The following is a 26,320-nucleotide window of genomic DNA, read 5'->3' as shown; positions in this document are numbered from 1 at the left end:
GCATGCTGACTGTTTGCTGAGGTAAACATACTCAGTTTTTAAAGTGATTTTTTCTGGGGGGAGGGGGGGGGGGATTGTAAAACAATGCAAATTACTAAATCGACACATTACTTTTTTGACTCCTGATTTATTGCAAAGTTTTGATATTATTTAAATGTTAAAAAAATAATGTTTACAAAAATATTTTTTATACACAAGCAGTAGAAGAAAGTCAATGTGGTTTTATTTATATAGCCACAAATCACAACAACAGTTACATCAGAGCACTTTATATTGGAAGGTAAAGACGGGACAATATTAGAGAAAACCCTATATCAGACAAACCCCTATGAGCAAGCAGTTGGCAAGAGTGGGAAGGAAAAACTTCCTTTTAACAGGAGGCAGGGTGGCACATACCTCTTCATATGAAAATCCCCTATATGTAAACAGAGTCAACAAAATAGTCAAAAACATGATGGGGGTGTCAAGACATCGCCGGTCTCTCTGATCCTTTTGCCTTGATAGAGATCACGCAGAGATGTTTCAAAGTTTCACACAATCCTTTTATTACCCATTTCCTGGCAGCAGAGGGGCAGTTGCCCCCCTGTAGATGTGCCCCTGGTCAACACATAACAGTCTCAAGTTATTACTCATTAAGAAGGTCCTGGATAATCTCCCCATCTTAAACTTAGAATCACATTTACAAAATGAGACCGAGTCCTTACTGTGGGTCACACCTGAGGGCTTCTGTAGGACTGAGTCAAAGCCTTCTTGCAACTACAGGTACCACCCTGGTGGCCATTAAGAAAAAAGCAAGTTTCAGGCATTGCCTTCTTTCAATTTAACGAAAAAATAAAATCAAAAAGGAAAAAGCCACCGTCACAGCCATGTCGTAACAAAAGATTCATTTTATTAAATGGTTATGTACAAGACATTCCTGAATCAAAACAGCAAGTCCATAATGCTTCATCTTCTGTTACCTTTACATCTTCTCGTAATCTGAGTACCTCCCCTCCCCCCCCCACCCCACAAAAAACAACAACAAAGGACAAAAAGAAACAAACAAACAAACAAACAAACAAACAAACAGGTGTGCTTCCATTTTCAAAAAGAGTTTTAAACCCCCCCCCCCCTTATTGCACCAGACCCTTACACACTTCAGTCCCAAGGTGGCTATGAGGGTCAGTCTTAAAGAAAAAAAGGGGGGAAAATTACTGTAAGCCTGCATCCCTCAAAACAAGGACCGGTTAAATACAAAACATGGTCTGGGTAAGTACAATTTAATTTGTCTCTACAGCGGCTTTACCACAAACATTACTGAAGCGATAGTCGAATTACTTACAAAAAAAAAAAAATCAAGATCGTCTATAAAAAGGATGTCCGTAAAATCCATAGTTCAAAAAAGAAAAGCCTTTTTAAAAATGGTGAGATTATTTATGTGTGATGCGTGGAAGTGGCTAACTCAGCTGAGAATTTATATCAGATTTAGAAAAGCACCGACCAGGAGCTGAGCTATGTTTCCAAAAGCATCTTAGACACGTGGTTCACTCCACGGACGAGTATGTTTCCTATTAAAACTCTACTGCTGTCTTATATTTGGGCTGTGCTGACAGATATAAAGCCGCTCTGAAATGAGACTATATCAGGTCGGACACCTGATCAGGATTCTGAAGCTTAGCTGTCATCAGCTGTGTGAGGCCTGTGCTCTACACAGTTAATAGCAAGCTCCTACAATAATAACACGACTATCACAGTGAAATAAACCTTGAAACAATCACTACAATGTGGGTCAAACAGATATTTGATGAAGACATCGATAAATTTCAAGAGATTCCATATTCACAAGGTGTAAAATTAACACTGTGCACAGATAATTATTAAAGTTGGATAAAAAGGCGACTGTAAACCAAAGAATTTCAATAGTAACTGGCACAGAAATTAGCAGGCTCCTTATTATAAACAAGAGATACAGCCCTAATCAAACATCTTCAGTAGATCACTCCAAAAAATTTAATTTCGACTCAAAAAGAAATCAGGTTAAGATCTTTTTTTTTAAACCTGGATAAAATCCACCCATAATAAGCATAAGATGCTTTTGGAAACTCTTGACTGTAGCAGTGTGAACGTTCCTGCAGGTCCGGCAGAGCCGAAGAGAAGAATCAGACCATTTTCCAACAGCAAAAAGGAACCTCTCTGTAGGTGTGTGAAACTATCTGTGCTGGTGTTAAACAGCTCTGCAGTGGCAAGTGTGTGTGTGTGTGTGTGTGTGTGTGTGTGTGTGTGTGTGTGTGTGTGTGTGTGTGTGTGTGTGTGTGTGTGTGGACTTGAATAATTTGGGATTTCCTCATAGTTCTGCATTTGTGCAGGTGGTGTGAATTTAGTCGTCTTGTTTCTAGGTGCTGTTAACAAACCATGAAAAGTCTTTAAGAAAAAAAAAAACGATGAGCCTGAAGTAAATAAAAGGCGGTGTGTGAGCAACGATGACCAAACCCCAGAAACAATAAAACATCACCCTTCCAAACAGGATAGAGCTGCTCTACGATGGCATGAATGGCTGTAGCAACAATAGAAGGCCCCGATTTCTGCATAAACTTGTTTAAAAATGTGATGTATGCAATGGGGGCTTCTACCACAGCTACATGTCCCTGAGAACAAGGTCCACGTCACATGTTATTGGGACCTGCACACCATGCTAACAGAGGAGGGTTGAACCTGCTGCACTCAGACGTCTTTTTTCAGTCCATGAAGTCTCATCCAGCAACACCTGGAGTCTGAAAACCTCTCAGCTGGGAAGGAAGACTGAGACCGTCAGGAGTCCAACTCTACAGGCTGTTCACTGTTAATGCCCCCTCAAGGAAATATGAAATGCTCTCAGTGATGCATGTTTTTAGAGTTATGTCAAAGGTCCTCTTAATCAAAAAAAAAAAAAAAGGAAAAAAAAGAAAGAAATCATTCCCTTTTTAAGGCAGCGTCTCACTTCAGCACGAGGTTTTCTTAACCACTCAAAATGAAATGTAGTCACAAGACTGCTTCCAAATCTGCTCCTGTGGAGACACTAATGTTCTCTGCTCGAGCAGGTGAACAAAGCTGGCGGTTTATTACTATTGGGGGTTTGTGTGTATGACTTTAGGCATTTCTTTTTGTCTAACATAACACTGTAGTCACCACAATCACTGCTGAGAGCAACATCCAACAAAAGCAACAAACACAAGTAGTTAGAAAAGGCCCCCAGAAGATGTGTCAGGGAGCTGACGGTTGCTCGGGGAAAGTGTGTATTCTGCAGCCTCTTGGTGAGTGGTTGCTGACAGTTGCCAGAGTGAAATTGGCTGCAAACAGGCATAGAGATCACCGGCAGGCTGCTGTGACTTTCCCCGAGCTAACCAGCATGTAGGCCTGCATGACTGAGGTTCAAGACAGGTGGACACAGAGCTGTATCGTGGATAAAACCAGTTAATTTTAGTATAATAAATGATCATGAAAATCAGAACCTCGCTTGTGATCTGTAGTCTGAGGGGTCGCTTTGGAATGTTTTGTGGCCTCAGCACTGACTGGGCGAGTACAAAGTTAGTGCTACAAAGAAAAGACGAGCTGTAATAAACCTCCTTTAGTGGGGAACTACGATAATGTGGCACAGACCTCAACTCCTGAGGAGGAGTCTGCAAGTTGAGCAGTGAAGCACATTTACATGTTTCATTGCTGAAAAATAAAAAGGCTCGTCTGAAGCTGCTCTTGGCTCTGTAATGACTTTCACATCGATGAGAGTTTGATCAGGAATGCTGAGACACACACACACACACACACACACACACACACACACACACACACACACACACACACCTCATGATTCTGAGACTTGAGCTGCCTCAAAGTTGACTGCTAGCTTCCTTTGCCGTCTCTTGGAGGCAGAGCTGGGGGTGTGGCCTGTTGCTGGCATGGTTTGCCTAGGTGGTGTATGCAGTGCTGTCGTCGTGGAGTCACCAGAGGAGAGGTCGCAGTTAACAGCTTGTTGGTGGATTTTAACGCTCTGTGGTTCAGTCTGACCTTGCAATTGGCCAGTTGGCTGGTTCTGGGATTTCTGTGCTTGGTTCTTAGCAACAGTTTGGGCAGCACTGTAAAACTCTCGAGTTTCCTGGTTCCTTTTATTTGCCGACACTCGTTTCTTAGTCACCTGACAAGGTGAAAGATAAACAGAAAGCTGAGTTACCAACCTGGCCTACGTCTGCACAGGAAAAGATAAATGGGAACGCTGTATTAACCTTTTTCCATTAGCACCTCCTGTGGTCGGCTCGACACAGTTTTCAGGGTTTTCTGTTAGTTGGTAGTATCTGGTACCTGGTACTACCAACTAATAGACTGCATGCCACCAACTGGCTACTCATTGGCGTCAATGAGTCGTGAGGGCACTTCCTTCACAAATATGAAATCTGTAACTTTTGAAAGCCTGCAACGGGAGAAATGGCTACACAGAAACAACACTGTGGTCCCGAGTCTGACGAAAAGCCACAAATCGAGCAGCAGGTACAACATCGCCTAGACGCCCACCTTTGTTGTATCATCCGTGTTGCATACAAATGGCGTTACAGGACGCTCCGCCATGTTGCTATAATGACCCTAAGCACACTAGGTGATACTCAATTGTAATGGTAAAACAAGTCGAACCGATCCAAGTAGGTCCTTATGGAAAAAGGGCTTATGTGTTACCTGTAAGGGGATGAACTGGTTGTGTGAGCCAATGGGCAGTGTCGTTGCAGGCTGGGGGCGCGCAGCGCCAGGGAAAGTCCCCGGTGGGCCGTAGAATGGCTGGTTTTGATGGTGCTGAGGAGGCACCGTCATTCCCCAGAGAGGAGCAGGACCGTAACCCTGTGGGGGCAACAGCACACCACCTGGAAAACAAGAGCATACTCCTAAGATTTAAAAAAAAGATCATTTTTAAGGCTTAAAAAATTTGATATGAATGCTGCTACTATTAATTCATCCCCTGTCACAAGGGTTCACCACACTGAGGAGCTCTGCATAGGGCGATAATCAAAATCTCATATCCGATATAAGACATTTATCGTCCCGACAACGATATAAAAATCACAAACATTTTGCATTTTCTGTAAATTCTGTGAATCTCGGGCAACTCGACGCGTTTCCAGCTGGGCGTCGTGTACCTGGAGTCGAGTGTTACATAAGTTGAAACAGCCGCAGCTTTTTTTGTGAGTATTTATGACATGGCATGCTGCGAGAAAAAGCCTGTTCTGAGGTTTATTTTTGAGCACCTGACGGCTCTTTTTGGCCTCTCGTCCGTAAACACTGCGTACTCTTTCACGTGTTTCAGTTTACTTTGAAAAATCTCAACAGGATCTTCAGCTTTATTGTGAAATGTTTATGTGGAAAATAAACAAGCGGACGGCAGAGCCACGCGATGGTTTTACCATCGTCGTTGCTAAGGACTACGCATTAAACCAGGCGCTAGTCCCTCCGTAGTGTGGTTACATTAAATATAAGAGAAAGAGAGAACTTTAAGAAATTCCACAGTGACCATCAAAACGATGAAAAAAATATCGCCGTAAACAGTTTATTTTGCGACACCATGAAACAAACGATAGCGTAAAATGAAACGATAGAGGTTTTCATATCGTCCTCCGATATATGTCGTTATATCGAACAGCCCTAGCTCTGTATGTTTAATCTGGCAGAATTTTACACCAGGTGACCTCGACCCACTACACTATGGAACACCTTAAACTGATGTTTCTAAATTCATTGATGAAACCTTAAAGAAAGACAGACTCACCTTGTTGGTTGAAGACAGCTCCCATGTGGGGAGGTCGTATCTGACCCACTCCTGTGTACAGAGGAGGTGGGAGGGGGAAGCCTGACCCGAGTGAGTTCTAGAGATGCACAGAGGGTCAGCAACACATTTAATGTTTATCTCATTGGTTACAAAGTTCAGCCTCTCACACTTGTGAATCAAATATCTGCGTTTGTGTGTATACCAGTCTCTGAAGTGCAAAGAAAGCAGCTTTCTCCTTGGCATCGTGTTCTGACTGGCACTGTGGGCCATGAACCATCAACCCGTTGGACAGTTTCACCTGACACAGCACTAGACCCTGCGTCGGTGTTAATGGAAATGATTCAGAGTGGGGCACTTGTGAAAGTGGGAAACGCAGAGTAGAAAAAAGTGTGACGTAACAGAAACAGAAAATAGAGCGTGTTACCTGTCTGTTGCGCATGAAGCTGAAGTCAGGTGGCGCCATACCTAAAGCCCCACAGATGCAGGCCAGGTCTGACACCTTACTGCCCAGCAGGGCGTTGGCAGAGGCAGCAGGTGCCGGAGAAGGCAACACAGGCGCGTCGCCGTGTGGGACGTTTATTTTTGCAGCTGGAGGGAGAAAAGTAATGATCATAAGGAGGAGAATACAGAGAAGAAATTTGCCTGGGATTTAGAAATCTAAATTTAGAAAACTAAGCTACCGAGTTTCTTTGACGATCGTCTCCTGTTCTGCTGCTGGCCAGCAGGGGGGGTGCTGTTTGACGTCTCTTGAGCAGATTGACTTCCTGTTCCAGTGCTGTCAATTTTAAGCATCTCCTTCAGCACCAGGGTTCCCTTCTATAGCGACAAACCACACACGATCATTTATGCTAAGTGGTTCTTCTAAAACTCAGAGGTTCCTCTTATTTTGGCTTCACCGCATATTTACCATGGCAAAAGACTGTGGGGATAATGGGCCATCTGGCTGGCTGTCACCTCCTTGTGGAGGGGCAGGAGGGGGTGGGGTTTGCTGGTTACCCTTGGAGATTTTTAGATTGGCAATGAGGTCCTCAAATTGTGTTTCAGCCTGAGTAAGAAAAAGTAAAGAAACTGTAAATCATCGTCTTGTTCAGGGTACGAGATTCTGACCAGAGATAACCCTGAAAAACCAAAAACAGGCAGAAGTCAAAAGAAGGATTTGTGTTTCTGCACCTTGTTGGCTGTATTGTGTGAGGGAATAAAGGAGCTGACATCTTCATTTTTCTTCAACAGTCTGATGCCAGCAGGTGGGGTCTGTGAACAATACACACATCATCAATTCTAATCCAGTCCACACAAATACAACACAGAGCAATTCATGCAAACGCACGTCACTGTTAACATGAACGTGTGAAAACCAAAAATAAAAACTGATGAATTTAACATGATAAACTTAACCAATTGTGCACAACAGAAACAGCTGATGTGTCGACTCACAGATTTGCTGGCGGGTTGGTTCTTCCCCTGCTGGGAATGTCCTTCCTAGAACCCGAAACACTTTTTTAAAACTATTGTTTTAAAAGCGTAATTCAAGAATTAGTAGTGAAATAAGGAACATCACCAGAGCACTCTTTGTATTCTGGTTAAATTCCTATATAAAAACAAAGTTCCTAAGTGCCTATGTCACTTCACTGTTAAATCCTGAAGCAATCACATCAGCATTCATGGAGGAATTTCTGTATCACATCTATAAGGTTCAGTCTGGTTTGGGAAAGTATGTGGTTATTTATTTGAAACCATTACAAGTTCACTTGAACTAAAATAAGGACAATACAGTAAATATTTCTCAGCATTACTAGTTTTTCCTTAAAATTCCTGCTGGACTCCTAGGACAGTGAGAGAGAAGTTTTAGAGGAATCTAAAAAGCTGGTGTCTGTTTCACTGAAAACTTACATTGTTGTGCCAGTGAGCAGGAGGCTTGTTAGGAGGGCCTGTGTTCTGCAGAGACTGCCATACATTACTGTACTCCTCTTTGTTCTGGATGGAGAGAACGACATATGTAGAAACAAGTCATGTTGCACGCATTGCTGAGAGACTATAACAGTTAGGCCAAATGGAGCAAAACCTGCTCTTACCCTGACCTGGTGCTTTTGGATGGGACCTTTTGAGGGAGAGCTCCTGTTGCCCTGTGAGGCAGCCTTTGCCACACCATGTTTGTTGTTATGCTACAAATAAAAAGCAGTTGGAACAGTGAAAGAGGAGAAAGAGGAGGGATTTAGGTGAAACTGTGGAAATTCCAAATCATTTCCACTATTCCAAACTGGGGAATAATTTGTACATGAATCTACTGTGAGCATTCCACCCTCCTACCTGTGTGGGGATAAAAGGTGAACGAGGAGAGTGGTTCAGGCCTGCCAGCTGCCGGTACGAGCTGAAGTTGCCGCCAGTGGCAGGCTGCGGTTTGACGATGGCGGTGAGTTTGTGGCCAGTGTGATCAACCCGTGCTCCGTGGGAAAGGTTGATCAGGGCGCAGGGAGGGAGGCGGTAACAACGAGAAGATGTGCACCTGAGGAAGCAGATGAAGAGGCAAAGCAGCTGTGACCGTCTGCTGTAAAGAGGAACACCTTTACTCCAACAGTATCCTGGTATGGACATCGTGTGTGTTCTGTTACAGCCTGACTGTATGATTTTGTGTTTTACCCTCTTCTTGTGCTTTATGTAACCGTTTTGTAAAAGACTGCGCACTCTGCAGCTTTTTCTGTCTGGTGTAAAGAAACTGAACACTGAAGTTGACGGTATGACGTAGTAATTCAGTCAAAGAAGAAAAAGTCTTGTCAATTATTGTCAAAGTAACAGTAGGTTTTAATGAAGTTTAGTTAGCCATCTAACACTGATCCATGAGCAGTTCGTTTCAGGGTGACTGTGATGGCAGCGTATAAGACAAGCGAACACTTTTATCCATTCAGAGCTGCTTTGGAGGAGGACAGACTGATGTGATCTGGCCGCTGCCTGTGACATGCTCACACATGTGTTTGTGTGCAGTGAACAAACTACTTGGGGAATCTGTTTGAACAACCATCTGGAATGTTTGCTTAACAAATCTGCTTTAAACAACTGTTGGGAACCATTAACGGATTACTCCTGCCATCCAGGTGAGCGTTCATGTGCAACCTATGACTAATAAAAAACAACAACTAACATTAACAACAGGCAGCAAAGACCTCTCTGCTCTTCCCCTGCCCACTGCAGCTCAGTGGGTAATGGATTAAAGTATGTGATCTGGCAGCAAAATCAAATGCCCTCCCATTTCATGTTTGTAAATTGGGAATTGTTTAGAACTGACCATTCCCAACACTAATTACATAGTATTTAGTATTTATTTATTTATTGTCATTGTCAGAGAACAATGAAATTGCATTTGGGGCTTCCGTACAACCCGTAAAGAAAATAATGAAGAAAATAATAAATACCCCTTAAAACCCAAGTGTAAATATTTAACCCAGTGTGACTCCAGTGCAATAAGACAATCCTTAGCAACAACATGAGAACCTGACAAGTAAGTTCAGTGCTATTAAGAAGTTGGATATGGTTATTGTCCGTGAGAGGGGGGCAGAGAGTTCAGGCTGTTGGCCAGTCTGGATGTTCAGCAGCAGCACACTCATGGTTACCTGATGTTGAGACCTCCAGCAAATTCTTCATCAAACAGCACTTCATAGAGAACCTCTGCCTCGCGCTCCGCTAAAGAAACAGACACAGATACGGTATACTGTTAATCACGCTCTTGTGTGTTACCCTTGATATGTGCAGACTTTGCATATGAGGACAATGACGGCTGACGGGTGTCCTCACCTCCTTTAATGCCAATGATTGTCCCTCTGAGTCCCAGCGGGACGGTGAAGCTCTCCCTGATGTTGATGACTCTGTCAAACAGACGATATTCCGCGTCTGGGTCTGGAACTACACCCTGCTGCTGCTCCAAGGGCTGCACACATATTTTTATTAATGTTATCAACTAATCTGCCATTGATCTTTTAAATTAACTGATTAGGAAAAAAAAATTAAAAAGAGAGAGAGAGACTGTGTGGCAAACATCCTTAAACACACTGCATGAAAATGCCAGGGGTTCAAAAGTAATAGGACATTTGGCTGCTGGCTGTTTCAGTGTCATTTCAAATATTAGCTCACAAACAATCAGGGTGCATTGAGAATGCACACTCACGCATATAACCATAAACCATACAGGATGAGTCTGAAATTTGACCTGCAACCCCGGTCACGATTGCGTGGAGCACAGCACACCCAGCATCATCTCTGTGGCCACTGCACATTTGTAATTCATCACTGAACATCAGTTTCATCCAATCAGCCAAAGTCCACAGTTGCTTCTCTTAAGCCCACTGCAACAGGCTTTTCTTCCAAACACAAGAAATGAGGCTGTTCCAGATCACGGTCACTGCTACAGTTTTCTTGTGTTGCACATGCACCTTTGGTCTGATCCGTCCTGACTTCACAGTGTTGCAGTCTGATGACAGACGCAGGACATCCCAACACACTCCCTTGCTCTCTCTTTTGCTGCCCAGCCTTTGGGCTTAATCTCTTCTTTTGTTAATAAACAACATTTATCAGAGGTTAAACGGGTGACTTGTGTCGCAGCCTTACAAGCCAGCTGTAGCCTGTTTCCCAATGCTTCATCATAAACACTTGTTTGTGCCATTTTCTAAATTCAAATTCAATTCGTCACATACAGTCATACACAGTACGATGTGCAGTGAAATGCTTACACAACTGCTCGTGACCTAAAAAAAAAAAAAAGACTATGAATAGGAGAGGAAATAAATATGAAAATTAAAATGAAGGGTAAATTTAACTAGGAAAGAATAAAACAAAATATAAAAATTAAAGTTAAAATAAAATAACTACAACAAAATACACAATATAGAAAATATATAAGAATATATGAAGAAATATAGAACAATAACAGCAGCTGTACGAGTAATAAATGGTAATGAAGAAATGTCCAGGGTTGTGCAATCCACATATTTAAGTGACTTGTGATAAAGTGATTTGATTAGATGACCACGCAGTGCAGTGGCCACTAGTGTAAACAAATGTCCAGAATGTCCAGTGTGTGTGTAAGAACTGTATGTGTGGGTCAGTACTGTGTGGTGGTGTGATTGAGAGACCGTATCGCCTGCGGGAAGAAGCTCCTCCTCAGTCTCTCTGTGTTGGTCTTCAGGGAGCGGAATCGCTTTCCTGACCTCAACAGAGAGAACAGTCTGTTGTTGGGATGGCTGAGGTCCTTCACGATCTTCCTGGCCTTGGTCCAGCACCGCCTGCTGTAGATTGAGTGCAGGTCAGGGAGCTCGGAGCGGATGGTGCGCTCAGCTGACCGCACAACCCTCTGTAGAGCTCGTCTGTCCTGCATGGTGCTGTTCCCGAACCAGGTTAAGATGTTTCCCGTCAGGATGCTCTCTATGGTTCCTGAGCACCTTGGAGGGCAGTCGGAAGTCTCTCAAGCGTCTGAGGTGGTAGAGACGCTGACGGGCCTTTTTCACCCCGGTGTTGATGTGACAGGACCACGACAGGTCCTGTCCATTTCTTTTTGTTATGCGTTTTCTTTTTCCAGGGCATGATGCCTTGAATTTTCTGATGTTGGTCATCATCTTGGTCCACAGCATGTTTTCCTTTCATAACCTTCCCATCTGGTTTGTACTTGTTCTGAGTCAGCTGTGTGTAAAATGTTAAGCAGCTATGTTGGATTCCTCCTTGAAGCAGCTGCATAATCCTTTTTATTGCTACACAGGAATTTCCAAAAAATATTACATGTGATTGTTGTTTGATATTAAACTGCTTTAAATCATCTGAACTTTGGCTGACAGGTCTTTATGGGGTTACCAGTCCTACGGGTTTTTTTATAACACAACCACAGCCCCTTTCTTTACAGGCACGATGTTAATACGTGCATGCCAAAGGTACTCACCCTGAAGAGGAGGTGAGGCTTGACTGTGACGCGGACTTTCTTGGTGCTCTTCTTCACCTAAGTCGGCGAGAGCGAGGCAGGAATGGAGAAGGTACAGAGGGAGAGGCGTGTGAATGGAAATGCAGTGAATACACAAAGAACTTCTGACTTCTGAAGTCTGTAGCTGTCACCTTGGTCTTCTCCACTGCTTCCTCGATCCTCTCCACGATTGCAGCATCCAGCACTTGGAGGTCACAGGATGCCCTGCTGATGGAGCTAACTGGGTGACTTTTTAACCATGAAGTGATTTCTGCTACCTTCTCTGCCCTGTTGGGTTAAAAAAAAAAAAAAAAAGTCATTTAGTCATTCATTTATTTAATCTTCAACCTTCAGACATTGGTGCAAGAACAAGATGACAACCCCTGGCTCTAAACTCCTTGTCATCACCGGCGGGTGAAGCTTTATGCTGAGAACTTTTACCCTTACTAACCAAAGGTGATCCAGCTGACAAATGAGACACCAAGTGAGAACATATCAGGCAGGATGGTGCTTTAAAGCATCCCCCCCCTTTTTTTTTTTTTTTTTTACTCTCATGGATATCAAAAGATAAAGATGGACTTCATAGCTTATTCAGTGTGAATTTAAACTAGAAATGTATTTTGAAAGAGGACAATTTCACACAGACTTCTATAAGTGCTTCTTTATGTAGCTAGAGATGTCGCCACCTGATGGCCACAAGAATGAATACAGCTTTTAGACACCTCAGCATCAGCTACACTTTTAAGACCTGTAAGCTACGTCCATCTTTTATATACATCTATGATCCCTAAACAAGTTTTTTCCCAGCAGGATGGAGTGAACGCAACCTTGGCAGGGGACTAAGTAAGGCCAGGGCCCACATGGCTGAAGCGTCCGTTTTACCCATTCTGGTCTTCTCCAGGCCAAATGTCATCTTCATAGAAAACATCATCGTGACTGTTTCTGGCCACGTTGTTGAACACCTCTGAAAATCTACAAAGAAACACAACCGCACCATCATTTCTAAAAGCTTCGTTCAATTCATAGGATAACCGAACATTAATACATAAGTTAAAGAACAGCGGTTTTCAAAACGACTCATTTGTTTTACCTGTCCAGGTATTCAGCCAGCAGCTCCTCCACAGCAGCAGAGTAGAGCCACTCTTTTTCAGTTCTCTTGGTGTATCCGGGAACTTCCTCGTTCTTCTTGTTGAACTTGAGGTTCAGGCCAACGTTAGCTCTTTGCTCCCCACAGGGACTGGACACAGTGAAGAAGACTGAAAGCTTAGACAAGGACTGTACCTGAATACGTGACGTGGTGCCAACAACAGCTCAACTCACTGCAGATATCCTTGTGGCATTTCTACATAAGCACTCACTTCTTCTTAGAGCCTCTACCAATGAAGATGCTTCCAGAGAAGCGGGAGACGAGGTAACCGGTGATGCCGAGACGAGAGGCCAGAACGTATCCAGGACTGTATTTCACGCTGTATTTCTACACGACACACAAAAACGTATAAGGTGAGGGGAGAAAACTCGCAAAACTAAACGTACATATCCACAGAACGACTCCACGAGCTCGTCTTACGTGTTGGTTCTGGATTAAGGGCTCCAGCTGTGGCTCATGTGGCACACTGAAGACCACTCGAATCCGCCCATCTTTGATGACATCTTGTGAATCTTGCACCTGAAAATTTATATTAATATGAATATGGAGATGTGGAGCATTAATCAGATAGACTTTTTAAAAAATGGCTGGATTTCTATACCTGCCATGGTAATTAAGAGACGGTGTGTTTCAGGTCAATTTACAGAGTAACATGAAAGTAAAGTAATGAGTAGTGTAAGAAATTACTTTCTCCTGGGAGAAATTACCGTAATTGTCGGGCTATAAGCCGCTACTTTTTGCACAAGCTTTGAACCCTGCGGCTTTTAGTCAGGTGCGGCTTTTCTATGGATTGTCCATGATTGTTGTCATATCGTAAGAGGATTTGTTTTGTTTGTTCTGCTGTTGTACGGCACTACGTTGCCTGGCGGAAGGATCGGGGTTCAAGAGTGGTATGTTAGTCACATGTCCGTCCGCCAGGCAACGTAGTGCCGTACGAAGTAGCGCGAAAAACAAACTTCAAAGTAGCGCTATGCGTTCAGCGGGAGGCGTGGATGACGAGCGGCGATAAACTTGCGAAAAGCAAGTTATGCTCAACTCCACCGGTGGATTCTGACAGCGTGGAAAAGTGTGAAAACATCCACGATCACCAACGGATTTCTAAGGGCTGGACTGCTGCATGATGGAGAGGAGGACACCGCCACGGCCCTTCTGAGGGTGTTCGACTCTGACAACGAGGATTTCTTTGGTTTTGAAAGTGACAACGAAGGAGAGAAGCGGAGAGTGGATGACGAAGCCACCCTGAGCCTGTTTGTATCCGACACTGGAGGAGAGGACTTTGGTGGTTTCAGTGGGCAGGAAGAAGAGAAAGATGGTGGTGAATGACTGACTTTTCTTCTTGTTAAAGCCGTGTCACTGCACCTGAGCCTAAAAGGTAGTCCGAATCTATTGTTCTGGTGTGCTGCAGGTTACTGTTATGTACTACATGTGCAAATATGTACCCATAACTTGTTTTTCAAAATATTAATAAAAGGGGTGTGTCTCCAAACAGCCATCTCTTTCCTGACAATTCCCTTTGTGCATATTCTCTTACATATGATGAGTCAACATTGAAACACCTGCGGCTTTTAGTCAGGTGCGGCTAATGTATGTACAAAACAGGATTTTCCCCTGATTTTAGCTTGTGCGGCTAATATTCAGGTGCGCTTTGTAGTCCGGGAAATACGGTAAGTAACATAATGCATTACCTGTAAGAAAAGGGTTCTGTGTATAATGAGTAATGGCCCCAACACTGATCTCAGCAAAGAGGGGAAATACCTCCAACATGCACAAACATTTGACCCACAGGTCATGAATGCAATGCCTTTGATATGCTGCTTAGTGATGCTGGTGAGTCTCCAAGCTCAGTCAATGAGAATCGATATGAGAACCAATAAGGAATCGAATTGATAATGGAATCACTAAGTTCTTATCAATGTTATGTTCATATTGTTTTGCATTACATCATTAAGCTTGAAACAGAAGGTGTTTTTCACAGATCTGTTCTAAACTATATAAATAAGCCTCTTAATTTTTTTGTCTTTTTCCCCTCAGAGTATCGAAAAAATGATTGTGGAAATCAAACTTATCTGACAGTCGCCGATGATATTAATGCACAGGTGACAGCTCGGGGCACAGTGTTTTGTTTCTTCACTTATATTGAATGTGACAGTGTGAAAACACGGACATTATACTCGGATTCTTGGTTTAAATTAATAAAAAGAGTAACTTGGGTAACGAGGGAGTAATCCACAGACTAAGAGAGCAAACAGTGGATAACATACCTCTCCCATGGCACCGTAGTACGGGTTTCCCACCATGAAGACGGTTGTTGTTGGAGGAAAGAGCTCATCTAAGCTCTTGAAGCAGGCCAGAGATGAGCAGAAGGCTTTGATATCCTGAGACCATGAAGATAAGGAAGAAGTGTCTTTAAAATAATATCTATAAACACTTAAAAAAGAAAAAAAAGGTGATAAAATCAAAACCATGTGCAGTAAACCTAAATTTGCCTAAAACTACTCTGACAATAACCAGAAAGAAACTGAAAGCATGTGTTGGGTTTATTTCAGGGTTTAGTTTCATTAATATGGCTGCACTCCTCAGCTTAAGCAGGTTTTCTTCTATTTTCCTGCAGCATGAAGACCCTGCTGAGAAACACCACAGCCTCAGTGACATATACACTGCTATAAGAGTCTTTCACCCATTATTCTCCGTTTTCTTCTCGCTATCATGTTTGTGTGCAGGTACCTTAACAACCGCCTGGTAGGCAAAGGGGAGGACCTGTTTGGCCCACTGTTTCTCCAGTTCCACCACACCATTGGCTCTGGGAACGTATTTTCTTCCAGTCAGCAGTTGGCCGTATAAAACCACCTCTGTCTCGTTTATCACGATGCCTTTCCTCTTCAAATAACTACGAGAAAGAAAAGCATAAATAACTAAAGAAGCCAAAGAATATGATGGTTCTGGCAAAGAACAGAAGGATTGTTTCAATAATATGAAAGAGTAGAAATGACTGAAGATGCATACAAACTCAAACACTTGCATTATTTTGCTGAGTTTCTTACTATTCAGTGATTCCTTGGACATCCTTAATCCAGTCCTTCTGCTCCTTGTCAGACAGACAGGTGACTTTGGCGGGAGGAGGAGTGCTCGGCCTGTCATACACTCTTTGGACACCCGGTGGTTCCTCAAGATAAAATCTTCAGAACAAGTTGCAAAAATTCACTTGTAAAGTCACTAAAGTCTCAATATAATATTTTCAGATTTTTCAGTTTCAGATTTTTCTACACATCTACCAGAAAAGTCAGCAGTCATAGCAAAGCCAGCTCTTACTTCGTTTCTCCGTCTGACACTGCAATGATGCGAGCTTCCTCTAGATGAGGCCAGTTGACAAACACAGGCTTTCCCAGAACTTGTGCAGCAACATCATCACATGTCTGAAGATAATGACAAGAAAGAAGGAGAGAGGCAGAGACACAGAGGATAAGGAGACTGCCAATGTTCCTAGAATAAGACCAAGAGGTGACTGGGTGTAAAAAATATTTTATGCAGTTCTTTTAATTGTATAGACAGTGATTCAAAGACTTCCAAGGGACAATTGATCAGTTCTTAATAATAAAGTGTTGAAGCTTTATTAAACTAGATCTAAAAACATAAACAAAAGCTCACCGTTTCCCCTTCCTGGTTGGGGAGGATATCCAGCAACATGTTCTCCCCTCTGCTACTCTGCTGGAACACGACCACCCCGCCTTTCTTCTTGTAAAACTGAAACGACAGTGAAGGAGCCAGAGCATGAGAGTTTGAGAAAGGGAGATCATCTTATAAAGACTGCTGAATTTACTAAACTTGCTATACTTCTTTTTTCTTCTTCTTAAATTGGCAGAATTAATTTCAGATTCATACGTTGGTTGTGAGTTAAGACGTATTTAACCAGGTTCGCTCCAACTTTGAACAGTTTAGTAGTAGTTCAGTTATGCACATGCCCACCTTGTGTTTGATGTGTTGTAAGGTGGGAAAGCCACAGAAGTACAGAGCTGAGCGGTCAACGGGCTTGCTGACGTGATCTAATGAAACTTGCCAAGCATCCATGGGGATGTGCGCTGTCCTGTGATGATCAACCACAAAAGGCAATCAGCCACAGACAAATATGACTGTTGAATTTCACCTCAGTAGGACCAAACGCATGAGTTGTTTTCAGAAACAATGAGGATCGTTAAAGGCATCTACCTGACGTGGCAGTGGACGATGTCGGGGAACAGTTGAGGCAGGGGGGAGGCGTAGGCGAAGTCCATTTCCCTGTCGTATGAGTAGACTGCACACTCTGTGTGGCAGTTCCTGGCCTTCTCTTCTTTTGTCAGCTTCCTGTTGCAGGCCTCCATGGCTGCTAATAAGCACCTCTGTTCGATACACACACAACATAAAGTTACACACAGTTACAAGTTGTCAAATTTGATTTCGACAACAGACCTGTGCCATTTCTTCATTTCGAATTGTGTGTTTACCTCATCTATGAATGGAATGAGCACCACAGCCTCCCACTCCTGCTGCTTGCCATTCAGGTCAGTTTTAAAGTCAAGAGGGTAGTACTCAATAATAGCTGAACTTTCACTAGTCATCAGATGCTGAAACATAACAAAATACAGTATTACGATCCCCTGTATACTTCCTGTCCTAATGTTAAAACGATTTCTATATTAAATTATATTTTTATTTCTTAGAGTACATCTTGTGCATTTTATATGAGTGAACTTGGATTTGCATTTGTTACCCTGTAACACTCGGGCAGCAGTTCCATGCTGGCAGCAGGCAGGACTGCCAACAGCTGCTGGAAGGGCATGAAGGGCTGTCCATGCTCAAAGGTCAGCTTTAACCCAGATACATTCCTGATGTCTGACAGGTAGGGAGCGTAGTGGTAGGGGTAGTACCTGCAGAGATAACACATAATACTCAATATAGAGGTTTAAAGAAGGAAATCATTTACTTATTGTTCTTCTCCCCAAAGCAAATCAATCAATCCACTTTTTCTGTGAAATAACTTTTATTAGACAGTAAAGGTTCAGAAACCCTCATTAAAGCCTGCTGTGTAGAAATATGTCGAAATTTGAGCCTCTCTTTCAATCCTCCCACATTTCTGTGAGACTGTTAATGAGCTGAATTCTCCAATAACAGAAAGAGAAATATCAGGGAGTAAATTACACAGAAGAAAGAAGCACTCACCAGCTCCAGGACTGAACTCCATGGTAATAGTAGTGGAGAATCCACTGGATACCTTCCACATAACACTTGGCTTGGTTGGCTAGAAACTCACTGCAAATGGAAGAGTGAAAACATAGTTACAAAGTGCAAGCTGCTGTGATGAAGGGCACCGTTAACATTTAGCCAAGTCACTTCCCTACCAATGGGATCGTTTAAAAAAGGAAACTAGTAAAAGGGCATCACACTGCTGGGAAACAGCAACACACACGCACACAGACAGACACACAAGCATGTCTATTCTAACTGCTGATAAGGGAGAAAAACAGATTTTGTCAGTCTTAATAGTTTTACCCTTTAAAAGGTATGACGAGGTAAAGGCTGCTGTACAACATCTTAAAGTGCACCTATTATGATGTTGATTTTTCGGTCATAGATGAGCATTGTTCCAATGGTGGACGCCTGAACCTCAAAGTTTTGTTTTTGTGCTGGTGAACACTTTTCCAAAAAAAAAAAAAAAGTGGTGGTGACCAATCATTTATCTGCGTTATTGAACACTGGTCATTCTAACTTCACTCTGTCTCAGCCAGTCACTGAACGAAGATACAACAAACAAAGAGGTGAAGTGAAACTAAGAGTTAAAACAATGAAAAGTGTCAAACTTCTGTCCCAAACATTTTTAGCTTTCTTCTTCCCATAATTTGCTTTTTGTATGCGTTTGTATAAGTTCACTCACTCAGACACCACGTCCACGCCGATCTTGCTCATGTAGTATGTGCGTTTGTACTGTCTGAACTCTGTTTCAAAGATATCATCCTCCTCCTCTTCATCATCTGCTGCCGCTGCTGCTTTTTCCTCTCCGGTGACTTTCTCTGATGTAGTCAGGGAAGCCAGACAGAGAGCAGAATCCTACAGATATTTTTTTTTAAAAAGTCAATCACTGGAAAGAGACAGACATGAAAACAATGCTGAAAGACACAATGCATATTTTCAGTGCTGGTCCCTACCTCATTCTTTCTGGCGTCTTTGCTGGCAGCTTCCTTCTCAGCTGCCAGTCCAGCAGCTTCATTCAGATATTTGTTACCAACTTTGCTTTCAAACCACTTCAAATCCACAAAGACCTCATTAAAATGTTCCCGGTCAAACTGGCAAGACATGGGGGAAAAAAAAAAAAAAGTACATTTTGGCAGAATACATTTGTTTCATAGCAAACGACATCAATCAGTATATGGGACTTGATCTTAAAATGAATGACCCTTAAATAGAAACTAGTGTCTCACCTCAGCAAGCTTCTCCAGGTATTTCTCAAAGTTTCTGAGGTTTAAGTGACCGTTCTCATTCAGATAACCTAAAACAAACACGGGGACATTATTTTATATATGTGAATGACAATAAACAAGTGGGACATGAATGTTTTTCTATATTGTACTGGTTGACAATTCTAAACTATCTGGGCCAGCTGGACAAGCACAGCACATGGAACAAACAAAAAAACAACATATTTTGTGTATGAGAGGCTTTCAAATTCTGAATAAATGCTCAAAAAATACATCCCTGCTGCATCAGTTCTTTTTCTGGGGGGGGGGGGACTTTGTCACATGATAAAGTTGGAGCCGCCAGAACCAGGCTCAGGGTAATTCTGCCAGCTTCACGTTTAAAAGGTTTCTTCCTGTTCAAAGGGAGTTTTTCCTTCCCACTTGGTCATAGGGGGTCAGCTGATTGTTGGGCTTTTCTCTGTATAATTGTTGGGTCTTTAGCTTACAGTATAAAGTGCACCTTGAGTCAACTGTGGTGCAATAGGCAAGGCAAGTTTATTTATATAGCACAATTCAACAGCAAGGTGATTCAAAGTGCTTTACAGAGACATTAAAAAACAAAAACAAATAAAAAGCATGATTTAAAATTGATTAAAAATTTTTTTTTTTAAAAATCAGTAGTTAAAATGTAAGTTTTGAAATTTAAGCTTAAAAGTGTGGATTTGGTGCTTTATTCAAATGCAGCTGAGAACAGGTTCAACCTGGATTTAAATAAACTGAGTGTTTCAGCTGATCTGAGGCTTTCTGGGAGTTTGTTCCAGATATAAGGAGCATAAAAGCTGAATGCAGCTTCTCCGTGTCTGGTTCTGACTCTGGGAACTGATAAAAGACCGGATCCAGATGACCTGAGGGATCTGGATGGTTCATACTGGGTCAGGAGGTCACTGATGTATTTTGGTCCTAAACCATTCAGAGCTTTATAGACCAGCATCAGAACTTTAAAGTCTATCCTCTGACGGACAGGCAGCCAGTGTAAAGACCTCAGAGCTGGACTGATGTGGTCCACTTTTTTGGTCTTAGTGAGGACTCGAGCAGCAGAGTTCTGAATGAGCTGCAGTTGTCTGACTGATTTTTTAGGTAGACCTGTAAAGATGCTGTTACAGTAATCAAGCCTACTAAAGATGAATGCATGGACTAGTTTTTCCAGGTCCTGTTGAGACATCAGATCTTTTATCCTTGATATATTCTTGAGGTGATAGTAAGCTGACTTTGTTATTGTCTTAATGTGTTTTTCTAAGTTTAGGTCTGCATCCATCACTACACCCAAATTTCTCGCCTGGTTTGTGGTTTTTAGGTGTATAGATTGAAGTTCTCTGGTAAATGTAATCGTTTTTCTTTGGCGCCAAAGACTATTACCTCAGTTTTGTTTTTGTTTATCTGGAGAAAATTGTGGCACAACATTCAATTAAATTATAGAGATACAATTTAATTGAACTCAATAGAATATACATGAATACAGCATGGTGGCTTTCTTTTTTTTTTTCGCATTTCTGCTGTATTTCATCTTTTTCGCTGAGTGTGTGTTCAAAAATAAATAAATATTTTTCATGCTTTTGAAATCTAAATTTGTTTAGACTACAGTTCGTTACAGGGGACAGAGCGAAGTCCTAAAGAGTAAACCACTAAAAGGATACAGTGTATGCATCTGTCTCACCAACAGATGATTTCGTCAAATGTTGCAACACAACAAGCATGAAGAAACCTCACTGCACATGTTGCAATCCACTATAATTATTATGGAATCAAATAAGCCTAAGCTAAACACTTTAAAACATTTAAAACTGAATTGAAATGTTTGGTTCCAACAGAAATGACACTGAAAACCAAACTGAAAGAAGAAACTAAAACTAAAAACTGAGGAAAAACACAAGATACGAGTCTGGTCTTACCCCCCAGGCTTGGTAGTACACTCATGTACGTCTTGTACAGCAACGGTAGAGCGTCATGATTGATGTGAAGGTTGGGGAGGTGAGGGATGAAATCGTTTCCTACCAGGAAACCCATTAGAATCCAGTCATCTATTACTCGCTCCAGGTCATAATCGGAACCCATCTTATTCTGAAAAAAGAGGCGCAAACATTTAGACGTCATACAATACAATTTAAAAAGCATATATTAAAAATTTATCATAATATGAAATCTCGCCTGGCATTTAAAAGCTGCCCACTTTAGGCACGCTTGTCTCACCTTGAGCTCAGAGAACTCGTAGTCGATATACTCTCTCATCAGAGACAAGTGAAGCAAGTGAAAAGTGGTCTCCTCTGGAGCTGTTATCCTGAAATGGAACAAAAGAGCAGGGTTCACAAAACAATGCAGCACAACAAAGAAAGACAAAATAGACTGAAGAGAAGAAGAGAAGAACCTCTTCTGGGATTTCTTCCCTCCAAAGCGGACTTCCTCCCTGAGCAGAGCGAAGTTTGGCTCGTGGCTGGTCAAACCCAACATAATCTACAACACAGAGTGAAGGACAGACTGAACCTTCAGGCACTGATTTGAGCAAAATGTTCATCAACGATCTGTTTAAACGTACCAGGTCAGCATCCAGGCCGTACAGGCAGTGTCGCGTGTTGGGGTCATGATTGGGCTTGGTGTTCTCTGACCGAATAAACTCCATGATTTTGTGTTCCCCCTCCCCTGGTGTCTGTAAAGAGAAGAAACACAAACTTAATACATTCATTACCGACTCAGAAACAGTACATACAACAGTTACACATACACCACTCACACCCACCTCGTGACCGGACAAGTACACTTTGACATTCTCCCATAGCTTGTCATTGGAGAGCTTGTTGTGGACGAAATACTTGAGCTGTTCCTGAAGTCGCACCATGAACTCAGTGCCTGGAAGAAGGATTTGAGATTAAAAGAACTGCTAACATTTTCAGAGACCTGTTCTCTGTATATCTCTTAAGGATCCAAGAAGAACTGAGCAACCCAAGTGTTTTCAGCTGCTCAGTTCTGCTTTCCCAAGGAGTCGCTACACCAGACAGATCTGCATATTTAATTTGACAGAGTTTGAAACAGGACCCTTACAGTTAATCCAGGCTCAAGACTAACAGAAGAGGTACATAGGCTGGGTTTTGTCCTGCTTGGGTTGAAATGGGAAATCTGTCTTATATAACGCCTGATTTAAACTTCTGCAGGGAATCTTCATAGAGCCTACAAAGTAGGCTACGTAAGTTGCCAGTGTAGTTGTCGGTATGCCGTTCCACACATTTATACCCGTCCTGGTTCGTCATGTGTTAAACACAGTGTGGTAGTATCCTGGTGTTTTAAACGCAGTGCCAATCGATAGAAACAAATAAGATTCTGGATTCTGTTTTCCCCCTCCTGGGTCTCCACTCTTTGCTTCTGGCACTTTTCTCTTTTTATCCTGGGATAAATATATTTGTCCCACAAGGTTTTCCACTTCTTTGTACATTCCCTCACATCCACTCCTTGGGAAAATATTACATCTCTGCGATGACCTATTCGCTAATGATTCTAGGTAAATACCAACGATGCGCTTTGGCTAAAATGTCAATGTTGAAAAACGAGTCACTGGATGTTTACATCTGACATGCAAACATGTTTTTAATAAAAATATCACATACAGTACACATATAAAAAACACAGGGACACAAAAATAAATTCAGGTGTTAAACTGTATCAGGTGGTTCTGATCTGTGTCTGTGTGATGAGCATCTTTGCATGAAGCTTTAGATCTTCCTTACCAGGAGTGATACAGTTGGAGTCGAAGCGAGCCTCTGTGGGAAGCACCTCTCCTTTATCCAAAGCTTTTTTTATCTTTTCCTCTGCTTCTTTGGCGGACCTAGACACACAGACACCCACACACAAGCGCACACCCACAAGTAGATATAAAAGAGAGAAGGTCAAATTCAAAGTCTCAGGCTGTGTCTCTGCCTGCAGTCTGTGTTTCCCCTCCTGTCTGTAACACTGAAGCACAAAATGTTGTATTTTAGCTCAAGCCTGTTTGCTGCTCATTCTTCCTTATAAGGTAACTCACATAGGGCTCAGGTTTACAACTGCAGCCTCAGAAACATCACATAATTATACCCAACATCTCTAAATATATCTGAAAACAGACATGACACTATAATCAGATAACTAAGAGAGAACGTGGCATTATTTATAGTTTGGATTCAACATCAGGGTACAGGCATGCTAATAAAATTCCATCTCTTTATTTGGTCAGTTCAAGAAAATCTACTCCCAATATCCTAAATTTAGTGATTCTCAACAAGTATTATGATAGGATTAGCATTTATTCATTTAGATTTATTCATCCATCACAACCTGAATCTACGTCCTCTCTGCTGGTTCATCTTCGCCCTTGGCGCCACACCATCCACCGCCATGAAGAAAACCTTGCGAGGCTTGATGATCCTGAAGAGCACCTCCAGGTAATGGAAGATGTCTGCAAAAATCTTTTCCTCAGAAATGCGAAAGTGGACATCCTCATCGTTTGGGTGAGAACACTGGTGGATGATGCCGTTCATGTCCAGATAGAAGTTGTCAAACTCTGGAATCTGACAAAGACAAACTGATCACATACCTAGTACATTCAGGAACATGACTTATCTGTAAACGCTCACAATGACGAGATCTTTCAGGTGTGGCAGATGTTTTTAGGAGGCTGATGAGTTAAAGGAGGGTATATTTGACAGTCATAAAAACAAGATAGTAAGCTCCTTTCACCTGACACATTAAAAACAGTCTCATGAGTATGCCATCCACCTTTGATAACATCAGACCTTTATGTTTTGTTCCGTTTTATTTACACCGGTACCGACATGAAACATAATTCCCATATTTACTGTTACCAATTTTCTGCTAAAGGTGGTTATTTACTGCTTTAATACAAATGCAAAGCTGTCTGAGGTAAGGAGGGTGACACTGAACAATGTGCGCTGATGAAACTACTGCTGGGGGAGTGAAATAGCGGCTTCCTTTCTGCTCAGAGTGTAGAAAGTGGTTCAAGTCCCCCCGCAGTTACTCAAGTAGCCTAAACTCTCACGTTATTCGAGCTGTGGCCAACAGGCTGAGCTCATACTTCTGACATTTCAAACAAGTTCATTGTAAAGCGCAGTTACTGTTAACCAGCTGGTAACAATAACTACCCGAGCCCCTATAGATCTCTAGTTATCATAAAAATCAGTTAGTTAGCCAACTGCAAGAGCTTATTGTTGTTTAGAATGTTCCTGACCAACAAAGGCCAAAATTACCCAGTGGTAACTCATTAATATTTTATTTGTTTAGTGCGAATAAGCGCACAATGGAGACCAAAATAGCATATTAGTGATGGAATTTGGTTAATAACGTCATGCCTATCCTGTGTTTAACAAAAGGATGAAGTGAAGAATGTGTGCTAAAAGCAGAGTTGTCCATTCGCCAGAAAACCATTGGTAAGCTACGTGGAATTTTAGTTCCGCGGCCCGCTATAGCTCTCTGATAGCGAACAGCTAGCTACGCTAGCACTGTGGCTACCAATGACAGCGGTCTGTGAAGCTAACCAGTCACCGCTGTTTTCCTACCTGATGTTCCTTGACAACTTCACTGAGACAAGGGTAGCGTTCCGAAATCCAGCGGTAAAATTTTGGCACTCCCATCTTCACAACAAACCTCTTCAGCCTCTAGGTAAAAACAGTAAACAGCAAAAACTGGATGGAGGTGTTCGCCTATGCGAGGAACTACAATGTAGCTGGGGTTTAACCTGGTTACATGAGAACTTGCTTTAGACTCAGGTTTTGTTTCCAACGGCTGCTAAGTAGCTGGTTGTCCGTTGTCCGCCGGAAAAATCGTTCCGCCGCTTTTCGAGAAAACATTTGTTCCGTTTTTTGTAATTTTTTTGTGTTTGTTTACTTGCTTTCTTTTTGACATCTCATAAGTACATAGTACAACGTAATGCATATTTCTACGTAGAAAATATTTAAAATAAATAAGCCAAAACATTTTTACAAAATGTTGTATTAAACGTAAATTTGTTGTTTGCTAGAAAATAACTTTGCAATAAATGTTATATAATATTTATTACAAAAGTGAGTAAATAGTTGTTTTTTGTTTTTGTTTTTTATAGAGGTTGAGTTACCCCAAAACATCAAGTTTTTGAAAACAGCCTACTTAACATCTGAATCCAGAAATATCAGGAATCTTATACAATTTCCAAGATAACTAAGGGTGCCTATATTAAATATGAACTCCCAAGGCTGGGAAGTAGGAACAGTGTGTGCTGTGTCATTCTGAATCTAATAGGAACTGAAAAATCAGATCAACTGATATGAAAGAAAGAACACACTGTTACAGGGCCCGTCTGGCTTGCAAGGCCCACTGCAAAGCCTGAAATGAAGAACTAGTTTCCCCTCAGCAAGACAGTTCCACATTTCCACCTAATGTACAACTTTGCCTTTTCTATGATGCTGAATATAACTTTCATAAGGTTTGCAGAGGTAGATTAGACCTACTTGAAATTTGTTTACTCAAAACCTCAAATCTGAATGCATGCTGCCCAAACTGAGCAGTCAGTTTTTGAGTTTTAACAGAAAAATGCAGGCCAGCACAGTATACACTATACGAAACCATGAAATCTGAACAGACAGTCCCACCTGATGGCTGTAGCTCAGGAGGTAGAGAGGGTCAACTATTAATTGGAAGGCTGGTGGTTCAATCTCTGGCTGCATCCTTGGGCAAAATACTAACCCCAAGGTGCATGTAAATTTGACATAGAATGAAGTATCTGTATGAATGAAGCATGTTGTACAAAACACTTTGAGTGATCAGATAGAATAGAAAAAGTGCTATATAAGAACCAGTCTATTTACCAGAGCGTCTTTCTTTTGTCGCCCTAATTTATTAAAAAAAAAAAGATGCAAAGCCCCATGCTGTAAATGCTTATTTTATAGGACACCAAGGAGAGCGCAATTTTTCAAGGGAATTTAAACAAGAGTTTAAGGGTGCCATTGCATCGATGGCATCTGGAGGAGGACTACAGTGTC

At 42.0% G+C, this 26,320-nt stretch overlaps 1 protein-coding gene across 2 annotated transcripts; it reads right to left on the bottom strand.

Moving 5' to 3' along the window:
- Nucleotides 1-1,025: 1,025 nt before the first annotated feature.
- Nucleotides 1,026-25,126, bottom strand: xrn1 (5'-3' exoribonuclease 1). Of its 2 annotated transcripts, none has more exons than XM_085254079.1 (41): nt 24,863-25,126; nt 23,625-23,857; nt 23,042-23,139; nt 22,060-22,169; nt 21,859-21,969; nt 21,691-21,776; nt 21,516-21,603; nt 21,218-21,386; nt 19,293-19,360; nt 19,020-19,157; nt 18,749-18,921; nt 18,037-18,126; nt 17,588-17,744; nt 17,322-17,441; nt 17,047-17,216; nt 16,807-16,924; nt 16,489-16,584; nt 16,153-16,256; nt 15,885-16,019; nt 15,568-15,730; nt 15,105-15,218; nt 13,264-13,362; nt 13,055-13,170; nt 12,787-12,933; nt 12,579-12,668; nt 11,849-11,984; nt 11,679-11,735; nt 9,548-9,680; nt 9,367-9,436; nt 8,069-8,264; nt 7,834-7,923; nt 7,652-7,735; nt 7,196-7,240; nt 6,932-7,012; nt 6,669-6,806; nt 6,442-6,577; nt 6,186-6,349; nt 5,964-6,077; nt 5,762-5,858; nt 4,681-4,862; nt 1,026-4,147 (listed from the first exon to the last, which is right to left on the bottom strand). In XM_085254079.1, exons 1-41 carry the CDS (start codon nt 24,935-24,937, stop codon nt 3,818-3,820), a joined length of 5,121 nt encoding a protein of 1,706 aa, XP_085110205.1. In that variant the 5' UTR covers nt 24,938-25,126; the 3' UTR covers nt 1,026-3,817. The 2 variants fall into 2 exon arrangements, with proteins under 2 accessions (XP_085110205.1, XP_085110206.1); XM_085254080.1 differs by having other exon boundaries at nt 7,840-7,923.
- Nucleotides 25,127-26,320: the final 1,194 nt, after the last annotated feature.

Source organism: Mchenga conophoros, linkage group LG18 (genome assembly GCF_057382185.1).
Source record: "Mchenga conophoros isolate Kocher_MC1m ecotype Shallow Benthic linkage group LG18, M_conophoros_male_GT1.1, whole genome shotgun sequence".
Classification (NCBI taxonomy): domain Eukaryota; kingdom Metazoa; phylum Chordata; class Actinopteri; order Cichliformes; family Cichlidae; genus Mchenga; species Mchenga conophoros.
Note: the sequence above shows the minus strand (reverse complement) of the source record. Positions and strands in the feature narration are given on the sequence as shown.